This window comes from Triturus cristatus, chromosome 9 (genome assembly GCF_964204655.1).
Source record: "Triturus cristatus chromosome 9, aTriCri1.1, whole genome shotgun sequence".
Classification (NCBI taxonomy): Eukaryota; Metazoa; Chordata; class Amphibia; order Caudata; family Salamandridae; genus Triturus; species Triturus cristatus.
In genome coordinates, this window is record NC_140592.1 from 862,788,816 (window position 1) to 862,813,004 (window position 24,189).

Consider the following 24,189-nt stretch of genomic DNA (forward strand, 5'->3'; position numbering starts at 1 on the left):
ACATAGTGGCATCTGTTAGTTTGGTTACTGCACTTGTTTAGCTCTCAGATTTACGCCATTCTTGTGAAATATGGAGATTACAAACTTTAAAAATTCTTGAAATCCAATGCATGTTTGGCAATTTCAAACTGTAAACATATGCACTACTACATATTTCCAAAACACATATGTATGACATTGAAGTTTTAATTAATCTTCCTTTCCAGCTTCCAGTGCACTTCTCTGAAATGTCACATATGAATGCACTGAAAAACAAAATGCCAACACACAATATTTATGACACTCCAATTATTACTTCCTTTGCCTGAGAAAATACCTCACACTCAGCAGCCTTTTACTCAGTCACTTTCCAACCATGTGTCCACACTTGATTAGGTTGACTCCCATGCTTGAACTGTCTCAGAAATTACACTGATATCCTGTCTCTCGATTCCTGGTTTGTTAACCAAAACTCCTCTTCAGTTGTCATCCAACACATTCACTTTACAAAACCACAACACCGATTTCTCTTACCCAATTAGTTCACTGTACTTAAATATTATTGGACAACGTTCCAGTCGCTTCTCTACTGCGGGTGTCATGTCATATGGTCTGTAGTTGCTAGCATTGACCCTCATTTCACTCTCATCAAGTGGGAACCTTTATAATTTACTGAAATATTTCAGGCTCAATGAAATTGCACAGGGTTGTTAGTGGTGCTCACATCACGTATTTTAGCTGCTAAAGTGTAATGCAAGCTCAGGTAGGACAACTGTGTTACAACTTTAATATGCAAGCAATTCTACATCCACTTCATTTATTCTTCCACACCTCACTTGTGCTCTTCCTCTATTCTAGTGTCCTGTTGTGAATGATTAACGGTATTGGTTAAACTATCCCACATTTGATTTGATCAGTTCTCACTTACTCTAGTCTGTCTCCGTGATTTGAGTCTGGTATGCTTTGATAGTCTATTTAATCAATTATACTGTGTGAGTGCAATGTCTCATAACTTTACCAGTCACTATTAGGAAAGTACAGATCTGTAGCAAAACTCACTAAAACCTACATAATTAGACAAGAACTATAGTATACTACTAGATCACAACACAAGTGCATGCTCATTTTCAAATGCCTTTTTTGAAATTTGATCTCTTACCTCCATATCAAGTTTATTAACCCAGATGGGCAGATTGGAGTAGGAGTGAAGATTCAAATCATCAACTGCTTTTTGAACTCGGTTTAAGATTTCAGAGAACATTTTGTGCTCATACACACAGGTTTCCAAGGATCTCACTTCCAAGTCAATCTTCTCTTCAATGATTAGGAGGTCGTCCACCTACAGAAAAAATGCCAACATGTAAGCCAAGTCTATTAACAAAAAACACTAAATATTATAGATAGAGAAACCTGGGTTGTAAGAAAATTCTACATTAGATATTTACTTTTAGCCCATTTGTGACACCTGGTACCAATGCCTGCTAATCGATCAGCTAGGTCGGCAAATAAGTTTGGGTTTTAAAAAGTAAAGATCATGGGCATGGGTGAAAATGAGCACTTTGTTAAAGCGATGCACTTCGTCAAATAGATAATTGTTTAAATACTGCAGATACAAACTTTGACCCAGCTGAGAAATGTTTTTGAGAGTGCAATGTCTCCGAGCATATGCAGTTGACCAAAAATGCAACCTTTTACTCTGAGCCATGTAGTGTCAAATTATTTGCACTGCATAGGATCAACGACCACCAGCACCAGGTTTAATGATGTGCCCATAACAATAACTTTAAGTGGGGTGCTGTCAAGTGAGGCCCATGCTTGGAATTCCTGTAAAATGTAAATAAATATACATATAGGAGTATTTTGAAGGCATTGGTCTTTCTACAGCTTTCTACTGTTACTGTTTTACCCCAGCCCCAGGCCTGCCGTGATTACCATGGTCAACAGAACTACAGGGTCCAACTGCTCAAGTTCAAGGAGGGGTCTCCCGTCAGCCACCTTCCACTTGTTGCGCTGTGAGCATAAAGCAATGAAGTTCTCCCGTGGCGCGGGACGTGACCGGGCCAAGAGCAAGCCGGTCCTGCTACCGTCAGCACCAGGAAGAGGCAGGGCCCTACTTTTCCTCAGACAAGGTAATGTTCTGGTGCTATATGCAAGAGCAACCAGTGTGGTTAAAACCATCTGCACCACTGACTAATTGGGGGGCTGAGCTTTTTTTTTTCTTCAAAACATGTAGGGTTATCCAGTACCAAGGTCAATTTGTCCTGAGAGTAACCATGCAAGGCCCCTAGTAATTGCCTATTTTTTGCATTTGACAGTGGTCAATCATAGCCACAATACAAGGTAACTGCTGAGGCGGTTTACTGACCACAAGCAAATATGGGTAAAAGGAAGGCAGAGGAGGGCGCAAGTGATTTTGAGTAATCAAAAAAAAAAGAATTTCACACATCAAAGTTATGTCAGGCCACTATATCACTCACCCGAAAGCAGGACCCAGAGACCTGATGGGGGCGAAGAGGGGTGGAGAGGCAGGTCTACTATATACTAGAACAGGAAGTGCAATGGGATGTATAATTCTGCTGTAAATAGAATTCTAATGTCCTTAAACTCCATTCCTCACTCGGTAGGCACGAGTCGGAGGATTCCCTCATCAATAAGGTAACGTATTGGATTAGATATGTCAGGGGTTGTCGATCAGAGAAGACATTCTTAGTGCATGGAGGTGTTAAACCACAAATCCACTTTATTATGTGACCAAGCTGACATTTGGGGATGGGAGAATGGGGGACAATCTGGTTGCACTTGGTGCTGCTCACCCAATAACTCAAGCATTCAATTCAAATACTGCAGATCGGGAAGTGACCTGCTCATTGGGGTTTTACGAGGAGGAAGGCCGTTATCAACACAGAGGGATGTGGACCGACTTGGGGTACCTTCCGGAACGGTTTCCTTTTCGATTCACGTAATATCTGAGGGCGTAGATCTGCAAACTAGGCTTGTGTCCCATCGTCTTATCTTCATACAAAGCGGAAAATAACCTAGTCGCTGAATCTGATCTTGGTAACTTCGGGAAAATCCTATTTTAATGCAACTTGAGCGGTTGCAGTTACTTCTCCACTCATGTGAATGTCAATAGTGAGTGATATGATAATCACAGTTCTGCAAGACAGTGACCACAATACTCGTTTTCTCAATGGAGGGTACTCCACTTGTCTGGTAGGCGCACAACATACCAAGAACCCTTAGTAGCTAGCAAACTCATAAGAGTTTCCTGGCCTAGAATCCAGAAAGATAGCAAATGTCAAGCTAAGATTTATGAATTGTTTGTGCACCGTTTTTCCAACTTTGATACAGCTACTTTATCACTCGATTAAACATTAACAGTCCACAGACGTTCTTTCGAGGAATTGGCATGTGTATGCTCATCACAATCCTCTCAGAAGAAACCCATGGGTGGGAAGAAACGTGCCTGGTTTAACCATGAGGCCAAACAGACAAACCTTAAGGGTGATCACTTGGCTGTTGCTCAAGCACGTAACAGGTATAAAACAGCCCTAGCAAAGGCAAAGTGAGACTGGGCTGATAGCTGGCAGGATCTAATGGTCACTGCCAAGTGCAATGACAAACGCACATTCTGGTACATTATTGCACATGGGAGTCTGGACGGAGTCACAACACCAGATTATATTATCCAACCCGACAAGTGGGTATGCTTTTCTACCATGCTCTATTATTAGAGGGAAGCTATCCTCCCAGTGGGCGGTATTGATCATTTGTCCAACTGTGAATTTATTGAGTCAAAGAGTGGTGATGGCAGTAGAGGATCTCTTTTTAGCCTGAATGATACTCGTAGGGCCATCGATAGAAAACAGAGCAAGCCCCTGGGCCTGACAAGATACCGGCTGACTTGTACAAGTCAGAGCCGTTAGTCTGGGCCCCCTACATAAATGTTTTGTCTAACGCAGTTGCTGATGGGGGGAGGGGGGGTGGGGGAGATTACAGGAACCTGGGAGGGGCATCAATAATAACTATGCACAAGAAAGGTGATGCCTCTGCTCCATCGAACTATAGACCGATCAGTTAAATAGATAACATGCAAAACATATTTGCCCGACAAGATTTGGACAAACTACTAACTTGGATAGATGACAATGAGATCCTTTCACCTTACCAAACAGGATTTTGTACTAAAACCAGTACATGTGACCAGGTGTTCAGGTTTATTTTACTTATTTGGAAATTTCTCAGCAAAAAATTGATTTGCCCCGTATGCTGTAATTTGTGAATCAGACACTATCCGGTTGCATTGAAGATATTAAAATCGGGTACTACAACATCTATTGTCTTTGCTGTAAGTACGTTTTTGATGAGCGCCTGGTTCAGGCATCAGAAGTTTACATCCCAGGTTGCTGGAGAGGTTCCAGTTCTACCAGAGTTGAAATCATGGCTAGGACAAAGCAAATGTTAATACAGGAATTCCTATCAACGATTGTGTGATCATTTGAGGCACAGAGCACTTTATGGATATGACAGTATATTCCGGACAGGATTTTATTTCCACTTTTTTTTTTTTTAAGCAGAGTTTTATATAGCGCGAACTTGACCTGAATCCATTCAGGTATCAGAGCGCTTTACATAGCACCAGTTAACTTACATGAGGACACACATTCATTTTTTTGTTAGGCACGGGGAGATTAAGTGATTTGCCCGGAATCACAGGAGGTTTAGCGTCGTTACCGAGACTCGAACCCAGTTCCCCCAGGTCAGAGGTCGAGCGCCCTAACAGTTAGGCCTACTCCTCTCCCTTACAATTCTGACTATTTTTTTTTTTTAATGGTTGATTGTTTATTAACTGTGCATGGACTGAGCCGATCGTTGGAATTTTATTAAATGATGCAACAGTTAATCTTATGTACTGTATGTATTTATTGTGGTTGCTATATTTTCATGTACTGCATGTAGTTATTGCTATGCACTTTAATGGTCATACGACCAAAATAAAGATTGAACTAACATCAGAAAATATAATATAGAAACATTGACAAACCTTTTCCTGGAAATTGAAAACAGTCTCTGCAAGGCGCTGTACATAAGGATCAAGTTTGTAGGACTCCCACACCAAGGCAATTCCTTCTCCAATTAAAGCCTGCACTTCTTTTTTGAGTCCAGCTACCAACAAACAAATTGTGTTGCGCTCTTCCACCTTCTCACAAGTCCGTTCATAAGTACGAACACTTTCAATTAAGGAAATTGCAAATGGGTAGAGCTGATTTGCTTGGTGAGCTTTGTTCACAATTGCAAGTGGAACACGGAAGCCAAGCCATTTGAGGTTACGAACTTCTTTTGAAAGAGTAATGATTTCAGGCAGAAAATTGACCTTCAGCTTCAGCACATTTCCAGTTCGTCCTCTTGTACGAGTGCTTTCAATGGCAAAGATGCGCCCAGAAACCCCAAGATTGCGTTGTTGAACTTTTCTAGCCCAGTCATCAAATATTTCTTGTGTATTAAGCTTCATGCGGAAACTGTCCCCATCCTGTTTCAGCTTTTGGCCTTCAACATGATTCTCCCAGCCTTTGCCAAGGACATCTTCAACACGCTTCATGTAGGCAGTTAGCTGTCGGTCAATCTGTTTTGCCCAGATAATCGAGCCAGAGACGGGTGGCAAGTCACGCACATGGCTCATTTTACATGCCTGACTCTGTGGGTACTGAACTTTAAACTTATCATGCAGAGATTCAATATCATCTTTCACCCGCTGGATCAGTTGTGTTTGGTATTCACGGATTGCACCTCGAATGTGTGGTCTTACAAAAAGTGCATTGAATCTGGAGAAAATCCTAAACATTTCATTGGCATTCTTGGCTGTTCCAAGCTGGTCTCGGAGGCGAGCGGTGATTCGTGTTTCAACTCTGTCAATTCGTTCATCATACCTCTTCAGAGCAGCTTCCCAGGCCTCTGTCCCTTCCTTGGAGACATCCAAACCGTCAACTTCTTTGACGTTCTCATATGCAAGGTTTACCTCTTCAATCGCATTGGCATCAGCAGCATCAAAAAGTACTTCAGCTACTTTCATATCCTGGGGTTCCGGCACTTCCCCCTGATTCTGCTGAGCAACAGCAGTGACCTATAAAAATAAATATGAAAAAAGATAAAACAGGGCTCTTCATGAAAGTACAGATATCCCCCAAAAAAAAACAAGGTGTAAAATTAACACATTTAATTAAATTTTGTTTGAAAGGTTTGAGCAAAGGATTGGCAATTTGAAAAAGTCAAAAAAATGGAAATTAAATGGTCAAATAATGCAAAGTTCTGTAGTTTAAGTACTCAGTACAAGACAATGGCTAAAACCTTCACAGTTTTGTAACACTCCTGTGCGTAATAACTGGAACATGGACTTGTGCAGACTTCAATGAAGGTCACATTGCACTGAAAACTGGGGGGGAAAAAGATTTTCTAAAAAGAGGAAGTGTTCCAACATAGCTCCATGGTGATTACTGTTGAAGTGCACACTGCATCCCCAAACCGATTTCTGCAACTCCACTTTCAGACAACAGGTGTAAACAAAATCAGCTAGAAAAGAGATCCCATCTCCAAGACACTAGTTTTAATTGTAATATACAGTCAGTGGACTTGCCAGGTCTCAACAGACTGCAAATTTAAAAAATACTTTATACTGACCTCAAGTACTGTACCACGGGAATCCCTTTTATGAAACAGTCCAGTATGTAGTTTGACATGAAGGGGAACATTTGTTTGAAAAAAAGTCAAATGAAAACTCCCAATATTCAGGGCTAAGTCATTGAACTGGTCATTACCCACATTACATTTGGAATGTTGTTTTTTTAATTAGTGAGGCAATGTCATATTGACTCGGGATTTAATTTTTCAAGCATTTCAGAGCTCAAATAGAGCTTTGGAAAGTCCTCTTAGTAGAGGGCCAGTGCCACATGGCATAACAAGCTGTTACAACAGAATCTCAACTGACCTCAACCTTGAATCTATTAACAAGCCTGTGCTTCAAAAGACTGGCTAATCTTAAACAAGAATTGCTCAACTCTATCACACACACACACACACACACACACACACACACAAACACTTTGCCATCACTGTTAAAGAAGAAATGCAGAATACAAACTAATTCTAGTAAAGAAGGATATTACTGAAATCTGTTCCATTAAAAAAAAATATAATAGGTAGTTACCTGTGGCCGAAGGACTCTCACAATCACAGCTCGAAGCTGTTCATGTTGTCGTCTGAATTTACGCATTTGATCAAGACGAGCTTGCAGCTTCCGATGTGCAGGATTGATACGCCACACCATTTTTAAATTTTCCTCTCGTTTTCTCTTCACGATATCCCGCAAAAGCACTTGAAGTTTTTCATATTCATCATCCCAAGTCTGGAAGACTTCAAAACATGCAACCATAACCTAGACAAAATACAAATCGTGTTACACCATGCAACCAACTTTTGATTATGACAATCAACATAACTTAGTATAACCGATAAATACCTTTTCAAATTCTTCGTAGGCAACATGCATTAGTTTTCTGGTGCCCAACACTTTCAGCAGCTGAGAGCTGAGGTCTCTGGATATAGCCTCCACCAGTCGGAGCGCCCTCTGTATGGGGTACTTTGTATTTCTGATTTTTCTTAAGTGAGTGAAAATTGCAACTAGTGCTAGTCTGATCTTATCAAGCTCAGTCGCGGACAAGAGGTCATTCAGAGGAAAGTCCTTCATCAGAGGGTTGTAATCATTCACAGTCTCCAAAGCCTGTTTGAGACCTGGACAGACACAAAAATAATTGAATTACACATCTAGAACATAGTTCACTAAATGAAAAGCCCTCCTTAGAAGAATATCAAAAGTAAATATGCTGCTCTTTAATCAGGAGAGGTATTGGTATCACAAATGGGACCAACGGCCCAGCAAGACAACAATAATTAAATACAATACTTTTGTCTAATCCTTGCGTGTTGAAGTGGTTTAAGTTGGAAGCTCTAAATCTAATATTCCTATCACTCAAAGAAGCTCACAATACCACTGAAATCTTAGAATAATCAGACATTCAGAGCACTAGTAGAGACCATACTGAACTTCGGCATATGTACAATGTCATTAACAAAACTGCCCATACCATCCCAAACAGTCCTAAAGAAGGGCCTATATTTAAGAAAATAAAACTCAAAAAAGCATTTTTTTTTTTTTTTAACATGTGGTGATTTCTCCAAGTGACTGTAGGAAGCTGGCTCTGTATATGGTACACTACTAGGTGGTTATAACATGCACAGAGTCAAGAGATTCCTTCAGAGGTGTACAGGGCTCAATGCAACCCAAAGTGCTCCATTTGCGGTAGTGTGGGTGGGCAGCCTTAGGCCTAACACAGAGGAGTGCAAGACATTTGTTGTGCACACAATGACCAATAAATGACAAACGACTCAAAAAGGACATCCACACCATTTTTATAACAAAATAAGCTTGGTTCAAGATTCATTTTAAGGCCAAAGGTATGAACGTTTCTAAAAATAATTTTTTTCGGTTTCAAAGGTGGACTCAGTGCTATTTTCAGTCTTTACAATGTTAACCTATGGAGGAAAACAAAAATGCGGTTTTACAGGTACGTTTACCATGAACCGCTCCAATCTTAGGGTTGCAGTGTCAGCAAAGGGCCAGTTTCAGGTAAGCACAAACACTACCACCAGCAGCATAGGGGTTGCCGGGTGCAGAGGTCAAAGTTGAGAATCAGGCCCAATGTTAATCAATGGAGGCTAGGGGGGTGCTTTAAGTCATATGGCTTGCAGGTAAGTAAATCAGTTGCAGCGCTAAAGCTTTGGGGTTTTAGACAAGCACAGGTGAGGGCCACAAGGCAGCACCAAACATTCACCACCAGCAGCACTGGGGCAGCCGGGTACAAACACAGCGTTGGGCGCCCAATGCAAATCAAAGGATGAACTTGGATTTGAAGACAGGCTGCATGCGACGAACTGGAGGCTAGACGCAGGAGACCAATGATAGCAGAGGTAAGGGAAGATGCTGAAAGTCGTAGGGACAGCGCTGGTCAAGCTCCCAAAGGCCCAGGGGCTTCAGGTGCATGGGGGTCCTTTGACGTCAGGTTTTCGGACCAGAGCTGGTCGCTGTCAGGGGAGTCTTTGGATTCACACTGCAGCAGTCATTGTGGAGTCCAGGAGGGGTCAGCCAACACTGGACTTGAACTCAAGACAGCTGGGGAACCTTTTCTAGATCGGTGGGCCATCTGGACATGTCGGGTGCCGAGTGGTCAGGGATCGGAGATCCAGAGGGCTCCAGAGTCCTTGGTGGTGTTTTCTTGTGGTCAGAGCCATTGTCCTCGTGAGTTCTGCTCTTCTTTAAAGGTAGTGGCGGGAACAAAATACAAGTGTGCCGTTAGGGTGGTTCATTTATAGAATGCTCACGGCACCAGTTGTTCTTTTTGCTTTATCTTTTGCATACTCACTACAGGTGATTATCACTTTTGGAACATGCATAGCACCACAGAATCTCTTTAACTAGTGTTCACATTATATTTACATGGCACACATAGCGGCTGACGTGCCCCATACACCAGATCGGACCATCAACGCGCTTCCTTTTAAATTCATTATAAAACAAACTATTGCCATCAAATACATCCACTCCAAAATACACAAGTAAAAAATTAGTGGCGTAGCAAGGGTGGGGAGGGGGATGTTTGGGGGGCCACCCCCGCCCACTCTTAACTGCGGCAGTTGTAGGCCGGCAAAAGCAGGACTCACCAGCAGTCCCCCCTCCCACAACCTCACCTTCTTACCTGCAGCCGTCATGGGGCGGCAAAGACAGGGACCGCCACGGCAGCCAAAGGTCTAGTTACACCACTGTAAAAAACATTTCCATCACAATGCTAAATCTAACAAAAACAATAAATGCAAGACCTATTGCACTGCAAATGTTTGTTCCTCTTAGGTCGGCAGGAACTAGTTTGAGGGTCTGTGAGACACAGAAAAACTAAATTTGGGTGTGTTTTAAGGGAGTGACAGGTAGGGACAATGAGCACCTTACCTGGGGTGTCTACACCCTCAATTATGCCACCATCCATGAGGGTTAGGGGGTGCACTCCTCTTTTTATATTTGATTGGTGCCTTTATTTTGTTGCAGGGTGCTACAGCTTGCAAGAGTGGCCAACTCGAGCAGGGTTCAATTAGTGGTTAATAACAAGCACCGTGACTTGAGTTAGCTGTGCACTGTTCACATGGTGATATCACCATAATATAAACCATGAATGTGAGAAAGTGCCCTCTTTCTTGCATGGTATGCCCCCACTTTTTGCTAAATTGCTGAATGTACTTTGACTGAGTGTACCCTGGACTCCTGCCAATCAGGTGCCCAGGGCCTATGTTCCTTCCTTAAAACACCCAAACTCCAAATTGGCAAACCCTGGCCACATGTCAGCCCCTAGTAAATGGTACCCAGGGCCTTGTGACCAGGGAAGACCCCTAAGGGCTGCAGCACTCATTGTGCCACCCTTAGGGGCCCTGTACCCTTACACACACACTGCCTTTGCAGGCTGAGTGTCTGGGTGCAGGACAAAATGAAGAGTCGACATGGCACACATCTGTGTGCCATGCCCCACGCCCACACTGCCAAGGCATATGTCAGTCACCCCTCTGGCTGGGTGCCTTATGCCCATGGTGTGGGAACAGGAGCAGGAGCCCTGTGCCCCTACAGTACCCAGGTCCATTCCCGGGCACTGTAAGTGCAGTGCTGCCATTTAAGAGTACATGGTGCTGAGAGCTCGTCAAACACGAGCTCCACAACACAATACTGGCAACACTAAAGACTGGGAAGTTTGGTATCAAACTTCTCAGCACATTAAACCCACACTGATGCCAGTGCGAGATTTAATGTACCAAGCACCCCAGAGGGCATCTTAGAGATGCCCTCCTACAGCTAACCTACAATCCACGTCTGCTCTGAGGCTGCCCAGGCTGCCACACAGTAGACACGTTGCTGGACCCCTGGGTGGGAGAGCCCCTGCTCTCCCGGGCCTGCAACAATGCACATCCTGGGTGAGGTGATAGATCTCCTCCCCCAGGATGAGCAAAGGGAAGCTTCAAAGGCCTGCCGCCTCTAGGAGTTTCCCCAGGCCACTGCAACCCCCCACTCTGGCGGGAAGCTTGGCCGGAAACCCCATACAAGGACAGGGGATGTGCCAGCCTGCCCACCCCACCCCTCAGGTGGGGGAGGCGAGGTGAAGCACATCTCCGGGCTCTCGCCATCTTGAAGATGGGAGGCTCTACCCTATCAGGATTAGGCTACTGCCCCCCTCCCACAGGAGAGGGGCAGGATAGGGGGTGTACCCACCCCAGGACAAGGACCCATTGGTCCCTGGCCTTCACCTACCTGCAACGCCCCTAAATCTAGTATTTAGGGGCACCCTGAACCTTCCTTCCCCAGATTCCGAAACTACAAGAAGAGTGAGAAGAAAAGAAGACCTGCCCTGCAGCTGCAAAGGAGAGGGAGACACCAACTGCTTAGGCCTGTCGACCTCGGACCTGCTCCTGCTCCAAACCCGGCATCTCTTGTGGCCAGCAACCTCAGAAACCCGAGGACCTGGCTACCTTTGAACTCTAATCCCCTGGGATTCCCATGAGTAGAGGCTCTACTCAGAACCTACCTTTCACCCCTGGCAGCAGCCCCGAACCGCGATCCCAGCCCACTCTGCACCCGCCAAGCATGGCCGGTGCCGGAGTGAACTAAACCCACGAGGACGACCCCACGGCGACTGTGACCCAGAGTCCGGCACCCAAGGACCCCCCTCGACTATCCTGAAAAAGCTTGCAGCCTCAGAACAGAGTGGCACCCCAACCGCGATCAACAAGAGGGTAAGATTTCCGACATCAAAAGGCACCCCTGCACCCGGCACCCCACGGCCCTCTGTGCCCAATCCCGGGGTACCTACCTATCCTCCAACTATCCAACTTACCCCTCGAAGTGGTGGTGGCACCCGAAGAGTCCTCGTCCCCGAGCCTGCAGTCTTTTTCCAAACCGGAGATTTCCCATAGAAATCAATTGAGCGCCCGACGGCTCAAAAGCACCCTGCAGCCAGCCGCCCGAGTAGCCCTGGCAGTGAAAACTCTACTCTAACCCACTTCCCCACTTGCCCTGAGTAAGTGACCAGGAGCCCAGCTCCCACAGCCGCGTGGCTTGCCAGACAGCAGCCACCAACCCAGGCCCCCCCTATCCCTCATAGGATAACATTGGGCCTAACTCTCTCTGCACCCGGCCGTCCTGAAACCGCTGAGGGTGAACTGACTGTACCTACCTGAGACTGGGGGACCCCTGAGTCTATGCCCAGAACTTCAACTCTGCCAGTCGAGTACTTACCCTATGAGGAAAATGAAGTTAGCGGTTTAAGGGTAACATTGACTGGCTTCTTCTTGGAAATTCTTCTAAGTGTGAACTTTTCAAAACTCAAAATATTGACCAAAAATCAGCCGAGTACCAAAAACGAATTTACTCACCTGCTCTTAGGTGAGCTCCCAGTGCTGGATCTTGGTGCCCAGCACTAACTCTGAGAAGTACCCACAACTATACTTACCTTTAACTCATTTTTCTTCCATAGGAAACCATGGACTGCTTTTCTGTGAAATTTCTTCTAAGTGTTGATTTCTGCAATTTCTAAATATTCCTCAAAAATCGTATATCATCTGAAAACGTAATTACTTACCTGTTTTGGATAAATGTCCCAGTACTGAGTCCAGGCACCCAGTACTGGATTACAAAAGTAACGATAACCTACTGTACCTGTAACCTACATTTCCTTCCATAGGGAATCATTGATTGTTTGCTCTGAAATATTTTCTAAGTGCTCACTTTTGAAATAGCTAAATATTAGTTAAAAATCATTACAGTACCAAAGTCGACTTATAACAGCTGATTCTGAGAACTGACCCAGGACTGGGTCTAGGATCCAAGCCTGGAATTACAAAAGTAATCTACAAAGTAATCTGTTGCATATAATTTGAAATTATCATTGAGCTCAATGTATTGTGTTTAGAAATAGAGTTGCCTACTGCAACTATTTGTAACTGTTTACTAAAAAGTCAAATGCATATACAAAAGTATTTTTATGAAACATCTCCTGTCGAGAAAGTATATTTTAATTCCAAGTGTTGGTTCTAAAATAAAACAAGCATATATTTTTTATATACAAACCATTGGCCTAGAGTTCAGTTATTGAGTGGGTGGAACTATTTGCTGACTGAGGGTGTACAACAAATGCTTTACACGTCCTCTGATACTGCCTTACTGCTCGACCAGGCTACCACTTTGGAGAGTGAGGTTATATCTAACTTTAACCTCTGTTAAACCCTTGGGGTCTGTGGACTCTGTACACCCTGTACCTATTAAGGAACAGTATATACAGAGCCACTTTCTCACAATGAATTTTTCAAATGAAATCAAATTTATTCTTCAATTCAAATAAAATTATATGCATTGATACTTCATTGTCAATGAACAAAACATACTTTTGCTGTACTGTCTAGATACAATGTTAGTCTATTGCTTAAATGTACAATTTATAAATGATCAACAAATGCTCAAAATACAGCATCATTTGTAGAATGTCATAAAATATTCAACGTGAATGCCCAATGCATTTCGGAACTAACAACTGTTCCTTCCTCAGGGGCAACATCTGAAAGTGAAACAAATATATAAACTCTGATTAATTTCCCATAGGAGCTCCAAAGTCACAAACTAGTTTTGTCAATAATAACATAGATCTCATGCTGATCTGTATTGGTTATTCTTTGCCTGTATTTAATGTTGAAATCCATCACCCAGTGTGTATGTATACAATAAATGACGTGTTTACATACCTGAAACTGCACAACTCGTGATGTAATGTATCAGCCAATCATGTTCTGAAGCTGTAAAATGACCAATATTCAGTACCTGTAATCGCTACCTGTATGTAAAACCATACCAAGCCAACGTGTTATAGTCAAAAGTCAATACTTATGAGTCACTGCCTGTATATAAAACCATACGAAACTAACAAATAATCACCAAAATGATAGTTTACTTCCTTACCTCAAAATGTTCAAAATGAGGTTTGATCTGAAATAGAATGAATATATGAACCAAACCGTTCAAAGCCAACACTGCCGAAAACAGATGTACTGATCAGTAACGTGATTAATCAACTGAAGAAACAGTCACAAACGTTAAGGTAACCGCTGCAAATCACGGTTCTTACCTTTACTCAGCCCAATAGATTATCTGTAATCTGTAACAGAAAGATCAAACTGTCAGAATCCAAGTATTCCTTCGTCTATCCATGCAATTTAAATTAATCGTCTGACGCTCATCAGTAGTCGAGAAACATGAACCCCCGCTTTACCTTATGGCTCAGTTGCGTGTTCCACCCCCGGTAACCTCAATGCATTTGCGGCTTCTGTGGTAAATCTTGCGAGTTTATAAATGCTGAATGTTTGTAAACTAAACATCAACGGCAGACGCCTGTATGGCCGCAAGTTGTTAAACGGTCGCCATGATGTCATGGAGTAGTTTAGATGTCAACGCGGGGTACACTACCCCTAGGACAGAAAAATATACCGATATTACTACTTTTAAATATGACAAATGACACAAGTCACTGTATTCCTCTAAAGAATAACTGTAACTATTTAAAATACCACATCTAATTAACGTTGTCAAGCAATGCTTAATAAGCCAACGTATGTCCGACGCTCATCGGTGGTCGAGAAACAAATGCCCCCGCTTTACCTTGTGATTAAATTGCGCAAGCCGCACCCGGTAACCTCAATTCAACCGCGTGTACTATGGTAAATCTCGCGAGAATATAAATGCTAACAATGTTTGTAAACTGAACGACGACGACGGTTGCCTACCTTACCGCAAGTTGTTAAACGGGTGCTATGATATCATGGAGTAGTTTAAATATCAATGCGGGATACACTACCCCTAAGTAAAAAATATACTGATATTACTGCTTATAAGTGTAACAAATAACACAAGTCACTGTATTCCTCTAATCAATAGCTGCGACTATTTGAAATACCGCATGTGATAAACGCTGTCAAACAATGCTTAATATGCCCAAGTTTACTCCGCTATATGCCACTTACAACCTAAACCATAAACCATGAGAAAGGCTAAAAAAAAACGCTAACCACTCAGGTTAGCCTCAAGTACTACAGAAATGCCTGCCTCCATTATGATGATCCAAGCACTGCACAATACCTTGTACAATTCTGATCGCCACAATCAGTCGTTACATGCTATAACATAAAAACAATAAAGACAATAATCCTCAATACAAAATGCCTAAAGAAAACCATACATAAATGAGAAAAATGATTGCTTGTAACTAAATATGCTGTTATGATAATGTGTCAAATGTGTGATGTTTTGATAATGGGAATTTTGGTATTGGTGATCGTGTGTAGACCTATAAGACATGTCTAATCTGTCGTACAACACATTAGGGATCATGGTTTGTAATGTTTTTATCCAAAATACCTCCCGTAGGAGCAGTTTTTTATTATTGTCAACACCCTGGCGAATTGTAACTTTTCCTACTATCTGAAATCTTAATTGGGAGATCAAATGATTAGCCTCTAACCAATGGGCTGCTACTGCTGAGGTCAAATTTTTTGTTCTTATCCGGCTTTTGTGTTCAGCCAATCGTGTTTTGATCTTAAGTTCCATTTTTCCAATATATGCTTTTCCGCATGGACACTTTATGCACTACATTGTCTGTATTGCAATCACTTGTATGTCGCAACAATATTTGTTTTCCTGTGATGGTGTGTGTTAACTTGTTACCTAAAATCACATTATTGCAATGTGTGCAATTATGACATCTCGTGGTTCCTTTAGGTCCCTTAATTGGCCCATCAATGATGGGCGTCGCAAGTAATTCCCACAGGTTTCTTCCTCTTGTATATGCATGTAGGGGTAAGTCTTTGACTAGATTGTTAAACTCAGGTTCATTAGCTAATAACTCCCATCTTTTATTAATGATTTTTTTGATGGCCGGTGAACTTGTTGTATATTTTGAAACAAATACAATGCGGTTAGTCGTGGTTGTAGTGTTGGCAATGAGTAGGTCCTTAAGTTCTTTGATAGAAGCTCTTTGAATACAATCTTGTAGTACTTTATCAGGATATTCTCTTGTTTTGTACCTTTGTCTGTATTCCTCAGTTTTGGTGGAACATACTGTTGGGTCAGAACCTATTCTTTTTATCCTTATGAATTGGGAATATAGCAGATTTTTTATTAAACTCGTGGGGTGAAAACTGGAGTGATCTAAGGCATTATTTCGGTCTGTCATTTTGGTGTATAATTGAGTGTCTATTCCTCCACCGTCTGGTTTCTTGATAATCGTTACATCCAAATATTCTATGACACTTTCATGAATCTTATGAGTAAATTGTATCCTGGGGTCAAAGGAGTTAAGCATGTGTGCCATTTCTGCCAACATTTCTCTGGTGCCGGTCCATACCAGAAATATATCATCAATAAATCGACAGTATAGTTTAATGTTAGACCACCAAGACTGGTTGCTCATGAGGTTCTGTTGTTCAAATAAGGCCATAAAAATATTTGCATATGCCGGTGCCCCCGAAAAACCCATGGAGGTTCCGGTGAGCTGTGCATAGTATCTGTCATTCCACTTGAAATAGCTGTTTTGTAGACAGTAATTCAATAGCTGTAATAGTAAGACCTTTTCAGTGTTAATATCTTCCAGTTGTAATAGAACCCACTAACTGCTTCTAATCCTACTGCATGAGGTATCGATGTGTAAAGTGCAACCACATCTATGGTACAAAGAGGCCAGGGATCTTGTGTGTTCCAGTCGATATTTTGTAGTGTGAGTAGAAAAGCAGTTGTAGCTTTGATATAGGATTTCCAGCTTTGCACAAATTTCTGCAGAAAGTGATCTAAATATCTGCCCAGTGGGTCAAAGATAGATCCACAGCCTGATACGATGGGTCTGAAGAGGGGATCTTCCACATTTTTATGAATCTTAGGTATCATGTACAACTGAGGTCTTCGTGGGTTGGATGTTGTAAGGTATGATCTAGTTGCTTCATCAATCCAAGACATGTCTACCGTGTGTTGCAGAATTTTCTCAAAAATTCCAAGCAATTCGTGGGTGGGATCAGAGTCCAATAATAAATATGTATTTGTATCCATGACATGTTGATTGACGTTTTGTTGATAAAAGACCATATCCATCAGTACTATGGCTCCTCCCTTGTCAGCTGGTTGGATGGTAATTTCTGGGTTATTTGCTATTGTTTTTAGTGTAATCCTGTCGTGCTTTGTGAGATTTGGTTTCCTTGGTTTTGTAATGTTCAAAGCTTTAATATCTTTTTTAATCATTATTTCATACGTGTAACATTTTATGTGAGACTGGTGCCTGAAAAGAACTTTTATGCTTGAATTTAACACTATCAATTGTCTGATCACTACGTTCAGTGTTGACCACATTCGTGAAGAAATGACGTAGACGTAACGTACGCATGAATCTGAATAGAGATGCTTCCAATTCCATGTAGTTGGTGGTGTTTGTAGGTACAAATGTCAATTCTTTGTTCAATATTTTTGTCTGTTGAGATGTTAGTTGGATCGAGGAAAGGTTAATAATTAAACTATTTTCTTCCCGCTGCGAAGAACTTTTCCGGCCTTTTCCGCGCCTGGTGGGGCGGGTATTCCTGTGATTGTTTTCTGTTGGTAACCCTTGGTCTGGAGCCTGCGACAAAAAAGACACTGTAGTTGTTGCATTGATGTTATCTACCAATTGTGAAGTTGATCCAGTAGTGCTTGTGCCTGATGTGCTAGGTAATACTGGTGTTCTGTTGGTGGACGTATCCTACGAGACTTTTTACTGACGATTGAGTGGTCGTTTTTCATTGATCAAATCTTCTGCGGGCATATATATCTGCCCATGTGTAGACTTCATTCAACTTATAGTCTATTGTGTCTCTTTTGTATTTCCTCAATTTTCCTTCCTGTAATTCTTTACTGTATTTTTCTAATTTTAAATTCAGTCCCTCCAAATTGATCTGCCAAGTGTTGTGTTCCATTCTTAATTCAAGTTCCTGTTTCAAAGTATGAATTTCTTCTTCTAAATCTCATATTGCCTTTGATAATTCCTCAATGATCAATAAGATGAGATCTAAGGAGCATTTATTTAAAATGGAATACCATTTATCCATAAAGGCTGGGTTTAAATGAAAACGAAACATAGGCTTGATGGACAAACGTAATCCCCTCGGTATACGCTTTGCTTTATGATACTGAACTAATGTGGAAGCATGTAGTTTCTGGTTCAATTGTCTCCGGGTTAAGTATTCCAACTGTTTTAATTGTTGTGAAATTGAGCCCCCATGAGCATCCATTGATCTGACTTCTTGTATGAGAGCGTATATTTCAGTTGGTTGATCTGATGTATAAACCATTGTTGTTGCTCCGTTATCTGTAATGTTAGTAATAGCCTCAAAAGACAAGTTAACACACCCCATCACAGGAAAACAAATATTGCTGCGACATACAAGTGATTGCAATACAGACAAAGTAATATACTGCATAAAGTGACCATGCGGAAAAGCATATATTGGAAAAACGGAACTTAAGTTCAAAACACGACTGACCGAACACAAAAGCCGGATAAGAACAAAAAATGTAACCTCAGCAGTAGCAGCCCATTGGTTAGAGGCTAATCATTCGATTTCCCAATTAAGATTTCAGATAGTAGAAAAAGTTACAATTCGCCAGGGTGTTGACAATAATAAAAAAAACTGCTCCAACGGGAGGTATATTGGATAAAAACACTACAAACCATGATCCCTAATAGGTTGAACGACAGATTAGACAGGTCTTATTTCTTATAGGTCTACACACGATCACCAATACCAAAATTCCCATATCAAAACATCACACATTATCATAACAGCATATTTAGTTATAAGCAATCATTTTTCTCATTTATGTATGGTTTTCTTTATGCATTTTGTATTGAGGATTATTGTCTTTATTGTTTTTATGTTATAGCATGTAACGACTGATTGTGGCGATCAGAATTGTACAAGGTATTGTGCAGTGCTTGGATCATCATAATGGAGGCAGGCATTTCTGTAGTACTTGAGGCTAACCTGAGTGGTTAGCATTTTTTTAGCCTTTTTCATGGTTTATGGTTTAGGTTGTAAGTGGCATAAACAACGGATTAAACTTGGGCGTATTAAGCATTGTTGGACAGCGTTTATCACATGCGGTATTTCAAATAGTCGCAGCTATTGATTAGAGGAATACAGTGACTTGTGTTATTTGTTACACTTATAAGCAGTAATATCAGTATATTTTTACTTAGGGGCAGTGTATCACACATTGATATTTAAACCACTCCATAATATCATGGCACCCGTTTAACAACTTGCGGTAAGGTAGGCGACCGTCGCCGTTGTTCAGTTTACAAACATTGTCAGCATTTATATTCTCGCGAGATTTACCATAGTACACGCGGTTGAATTGAGGTTACCAGGTGCGGATCGCGCAATTTAATCACAAGGTAAAGCGGGGGCTTTTGTTGCTCGACCACCGATGAGCGTCGGACGCTCTATTTAAATTGCACGGACATACGTTGGCTTACTAAGCATTGCTTGACAGCGTTAATTACATGTGGTATTTTAAATAGTTGCAGTTATTCTTTAGAGGAATAGAATGACTTGTGTCATTTGTCATATTTAAAAGTAGTAATATCAGTATATTTTTCTGTCTTAGGGGTAGTGTACCCTGCCTTAACATCTAAACTACTCCATGACATCATGGCGCCCGTTTAACAACTCGCGGCCAAACAGGCGTCCACCGTTGATGTTTAGTTTACAAACATTGTCAGCATTTATAAACTCGCGAGATTTACCACAGAAGACGCGAATGCATTGAGGTTACCGGGGGTGGAACACGCAACTGAGCCACAAGGTAAAGCAGGGGTTCATGTTTCTCCACTACCGAGGAGCGTCAGACGATTTATTTAAATTGCACGGATAGACAAAGGAATACTTAGATTCTGACAGTTTGATCTTTCTGTTACAGATTACAGATAATCTATTGGGCTGAGTAAAGGTAAGAAGCGTGATTTGTAGCGGTTACCTTAACGTTTGTGACAGTTTCTTCAGTGGATTCATCACGTTACTGATCAGTACATCTGTTTTTGGCAGTGTTGGCTTTGAGCGGTTTGGTTCATATATTCATTCTATTTCAGATCAAACCTCATTTTGAGGTAAGGAAGTAAACTATCATTTTGGTGATTTGTTAGTTTCGGATGGTTTTATATACAGGCAGTGACTCATAAGTATTGACTTTTGACTATAACACGTTGGCTTGGTATGGTTTTACATACAGGTAGCGATTACAGGTACTGAATATTGGTTATTTTACAGCTTCAGAACATGATTGGCTGATACATTACATCACGAGTTGGGCAGTTTCAGGTATGTAAACACGTCATATATTATATACATACACACTGGGTGATGGATTTCAACATTAAATACAGGAAAATAATAACCAATACAGATCAGCATGAGATCTATGTTCTTATTGACAAAACTAGTTTGTGACTTTGGAGCTCCTATGGGACATTAATCAGAGTTTATATATTTATGTTTCACTTTCAGATGTTGCCCCTGAGGAAGGAACAGTTGTTAGTTCCGAAATGCATTGGGCATTCACATTAAATATTGTATGACATTATACAAATGATGCTGCATTTTGAGCATTTGTTGATCATGTATAAATTGTACATTTAAGCAATAGACTAACATTGTATCTAGACAGTACAGCAAAATCATGTTTTGTTCATTGATAATGAAGTAGCAATGCATATAATGTTATTTGAATTGAAGAATAAATTTGATTATTAAAAAAATTCATGGTTTATATTATGGTGATATCACCATGTGAACAGTGCACAGCTAACTCAAGTCACGGTACTTGTTATTAACCACCATCCTGTGGGGATCATAATCCTAGCCCTGATTAAGGAGTCCCCCCCCCCCATCTTAAAGATGGCGGGGACTAAAGGATGTACTTCACGTCTCCTCCTTCACCTTGGAGGTGGAGTTTGCAAAGGTGGGCACACCTCCTATTCTTTCGACCCAAAGTGGGGGTGTAAACCAGGAGCTCCGTCTACTGCTAGCAGCAGAGGCTGGAAGTCAAATTACAAAGACGGCAGGCCTTGAAGCTTCCCTCTCGAGCACTCTGCCCATCCAGGGGAGGAGGGTGATACCTCCGCCCAGAATGTTATTTGTTTGTGGTCCCAGAGAGCAGAGGGTCTCAACCCGGGGGTTCAGAAACATGTCTGGTGGTGGTAGGCTGCATAAAGCCAGTATGTGGCCATACCAGGGTTGGTAGGTTTTCAGGGGACACATCTGAGGTGACCTTGGAGTACTGGTTTCAATAAATTCCACACTGGCATCAGTGTGGGTTTATTGAGATACGTGACTAAGTACCAAACGCTCAGAGAAGCCTTCATGGTGCTGGGGAACTAAAGTTTTCGGTTTCAAGCCCAGGTACTTTCTATGGCTTCCCTGGTACTTACAATATTTAAGAATGGACTTAAATATTGTAGGGGCATATCTGCTTGTGCAGATATGCCCACACCTGTGATATAGAGCACCCTGCCATAGGACTGTAAGGCCTGCTAAAGAGGTGACTTACCTATACCTTAGGCAGAGCTAGTTGGCACGCCACACAGGTAGTGTGCCATGTCGACTTTGTCATTTTGTCTGCACAGGCCATGCATGCTGCAGTGGCAGTCTGCATGGTCTAGGTGAGGGGTCCCTAGGGGACCCTCTTCAGTCCCAAGGCCCCCAGGTACCATATACTAGGGACTAATAGGAGGCCTGAAGGGCCAATTGAAGAGCAGTTTTAGGGAAGAAACACTGGCACAGGGGACATGGTTGGCAGGTAACCTGTGCACTACAATCGAAACCCCATCAATTTCAGGGCCAAAGGTAGGGGACTAACCATGTCTAAAGAGACACTTTCTCACAGTGACGTACATCTAACAGGGTAAATGAATGTGCAATTTCCATAGAATATTACCCGGATGTGAACAGAACCTCTGAAGGAGACTGGCCAATAACCAGATATCGAAAGGGAAGCAACCCATCTTAGTTCCATTCATTCATTTTAACCATCATCAGTTTAAAATTCTCCATCTCTTATGCTTAGAGTGTTCATATTTTTTTCCCTTTTTAAAATGGTCAGTGCTCATATACAGCAGGAACAAGGCCAACATTTCCCCCCCTAGAAAGGAATGGCGGGAGGGTGTAAAATGTTTTTGCATCCAGCTCCTTCTAAAATTAAGTGATACAGCTTGCCAGAATAAAAACAAAAATATATTTAATGAAGGTCTTTCAAAAACCCACATACTCTAAAAGAATAGTTTCACTAATACAGTAAATTCTGCTTTAATTCAGGTGGAGGGTATTCTGGGGGCTAGGGCTCGTTTATCACGTGAAGCAAAAGATGTGTCAATAACCAATCACATTCTGAAATATCTAATTTGTGGTCCCTTTTTCTCCAGTCCTTCCAAATAGAAAGTTATCTATTAGAATATGTTCCTTAAAAATGTAGAAAGAAAGAAAAGCAGCGGCCTCTACTGCAATTAAATAGGACGCAGTTTTACACCAGCACAGGAAGAAAAATCCATGCAAAAGACTGTTGCAGTATGAATGGCAAACATTTCTCTTTTACGTCTGCTTGCATTTAGAAAAGACAAAGAACCATTCTCAAGCCTGGTAGTGATTTAGCTACAGAACCTACCGAAGAAGGTCTGCGTTACTTTTTATTTTTTGCTGCCGATTATTTTCACTTTTAGTGAGACGCCATGCAAGGTTTGATTATTGCTAGTTATTGGTTCTCCTAATGTAGTAAAGGGCCATTTGGTAAAACCAATGTTACCCCACTCTGAACTGATTCATGAGGATATAGTCTTCGAACCAGTATGTGTCATGAGATTTCAGTAGACTGAGGGCTATTGCAGAAAAGAAAAAGGAAGCAAATCATTGAACAAATAGGATTGAGGCATACCCCAGGGGAAATTGGACTGTGGTTTGTGTGAAGGTGGATTAACCATTCAGAATCATGCAGGTTGTGTTGTGCACCCATTTTAGATTTGGCATCTCATTGTATCTTTCCTATATTTCCACACCCATTTCACAAGACACACACATCCAATGGTTGTATTGAACTCCTGCCCACCAAATCCCCAAATGGCACCTTGAGTGACTACAGTTCTAAAACATCCACTACCTAGTAGGGTTTTTGTTTCGGTTCTTCAAAATTGTGTCTCTCAAAGAAGTAGTTCCATCTAATTCTTTCAATCAACTACAGCAGTGCACTGTCTAATACGGAAGCACTGATTTTGCGAATCTAGTTAATATTGGTCACTTCCCTGATATCTGCTTTATAACTCGCAAGAGGAATTATGGCTAGTAATTTGTATCATGAGATATTTAAAACATACTGATTAAAGCATCTAAACATAATGCACAAAATTCTGGAAATGATAGTATACTACACTGGAAGCCAGCGAAGTAGGTTTCATGCCTCTGACATTTGTTCTTATGCCTAAGCACAACATATCACTGGCACCCACTTCCTCAAAAGCGTGATGAATATAATTTAGGTAGTACATGTAAACCGGTATCGGCGAGTCTATGGCTTCTCCAATAACCTGATGAATTGGACTATGTGGCCAAACTACATGACCTACTTTACGTGTGCATTTTATTAAGCTGCCACTTAACACAACAAAATGCAAGATCATTCACCCCAATAGATCAATTGAAGCGTTCTAGCCATTTAAACTTCTCACAGAATAGATGTGTGCAAAAATCATGTTTGCATTTGAATACTTTGGAATATTTTTGCAGGACTTTCGAGTGGTAACTAGTAGTTTTTTTCTATCTTCTTCCAAATGTGTGATCAGTTTACACAATATGTGTAGGAGAGTAGGGTCTGCTTTCTATGTTCACCCCCACTTTTTGCTTTTGCTTTACTGGTTTTCGACTTAGATGTGGCTGTGGGCCTGCTAATCAGACCCACAGCCCTGCTGTTCTCTCTCTAAATTAATGCTATGTACTTTAGGTGCATAACCCATTTGGATAGGATCA

At 41.6% G+C, this 24,189-nt stretch overlaps 1 protein-coding gene across 1 annotated transcript in view; it reads right to left on the reverse strand.

The window, feature by feature from the left end:
- DYNC1H1 (dynein cytoplasmic 1 heavy chain 1) overlaps positions 1-24,189 on the reverse strand; it is a 1,397,843-nt gene that overhangs the window by 1,314,733 nt on the left and 58,921 nt on the right. The window contains exons 6-9 of the mRNA XM_085626346.1: positions 7,493-7,764; positions 7,181-7,408; positions 5,024-6,100; positions 1,139-1,318 (exon numbers count right to left, since the gene is read on the reverse strand). Coding sequence (XP_085482472.1) covers positions 1,139-1,318; positions 5,024-6,100; positions 7,181-7,408; positions 7,493-7,764 — 1,757 coding nt within the window. The remainder of the gene's footprint in view (positions 1-1,138; positions 1,319-5,023; positions 6,101-7,180; positions 7,409-7,492; positions 7,765-24,189) is intronic.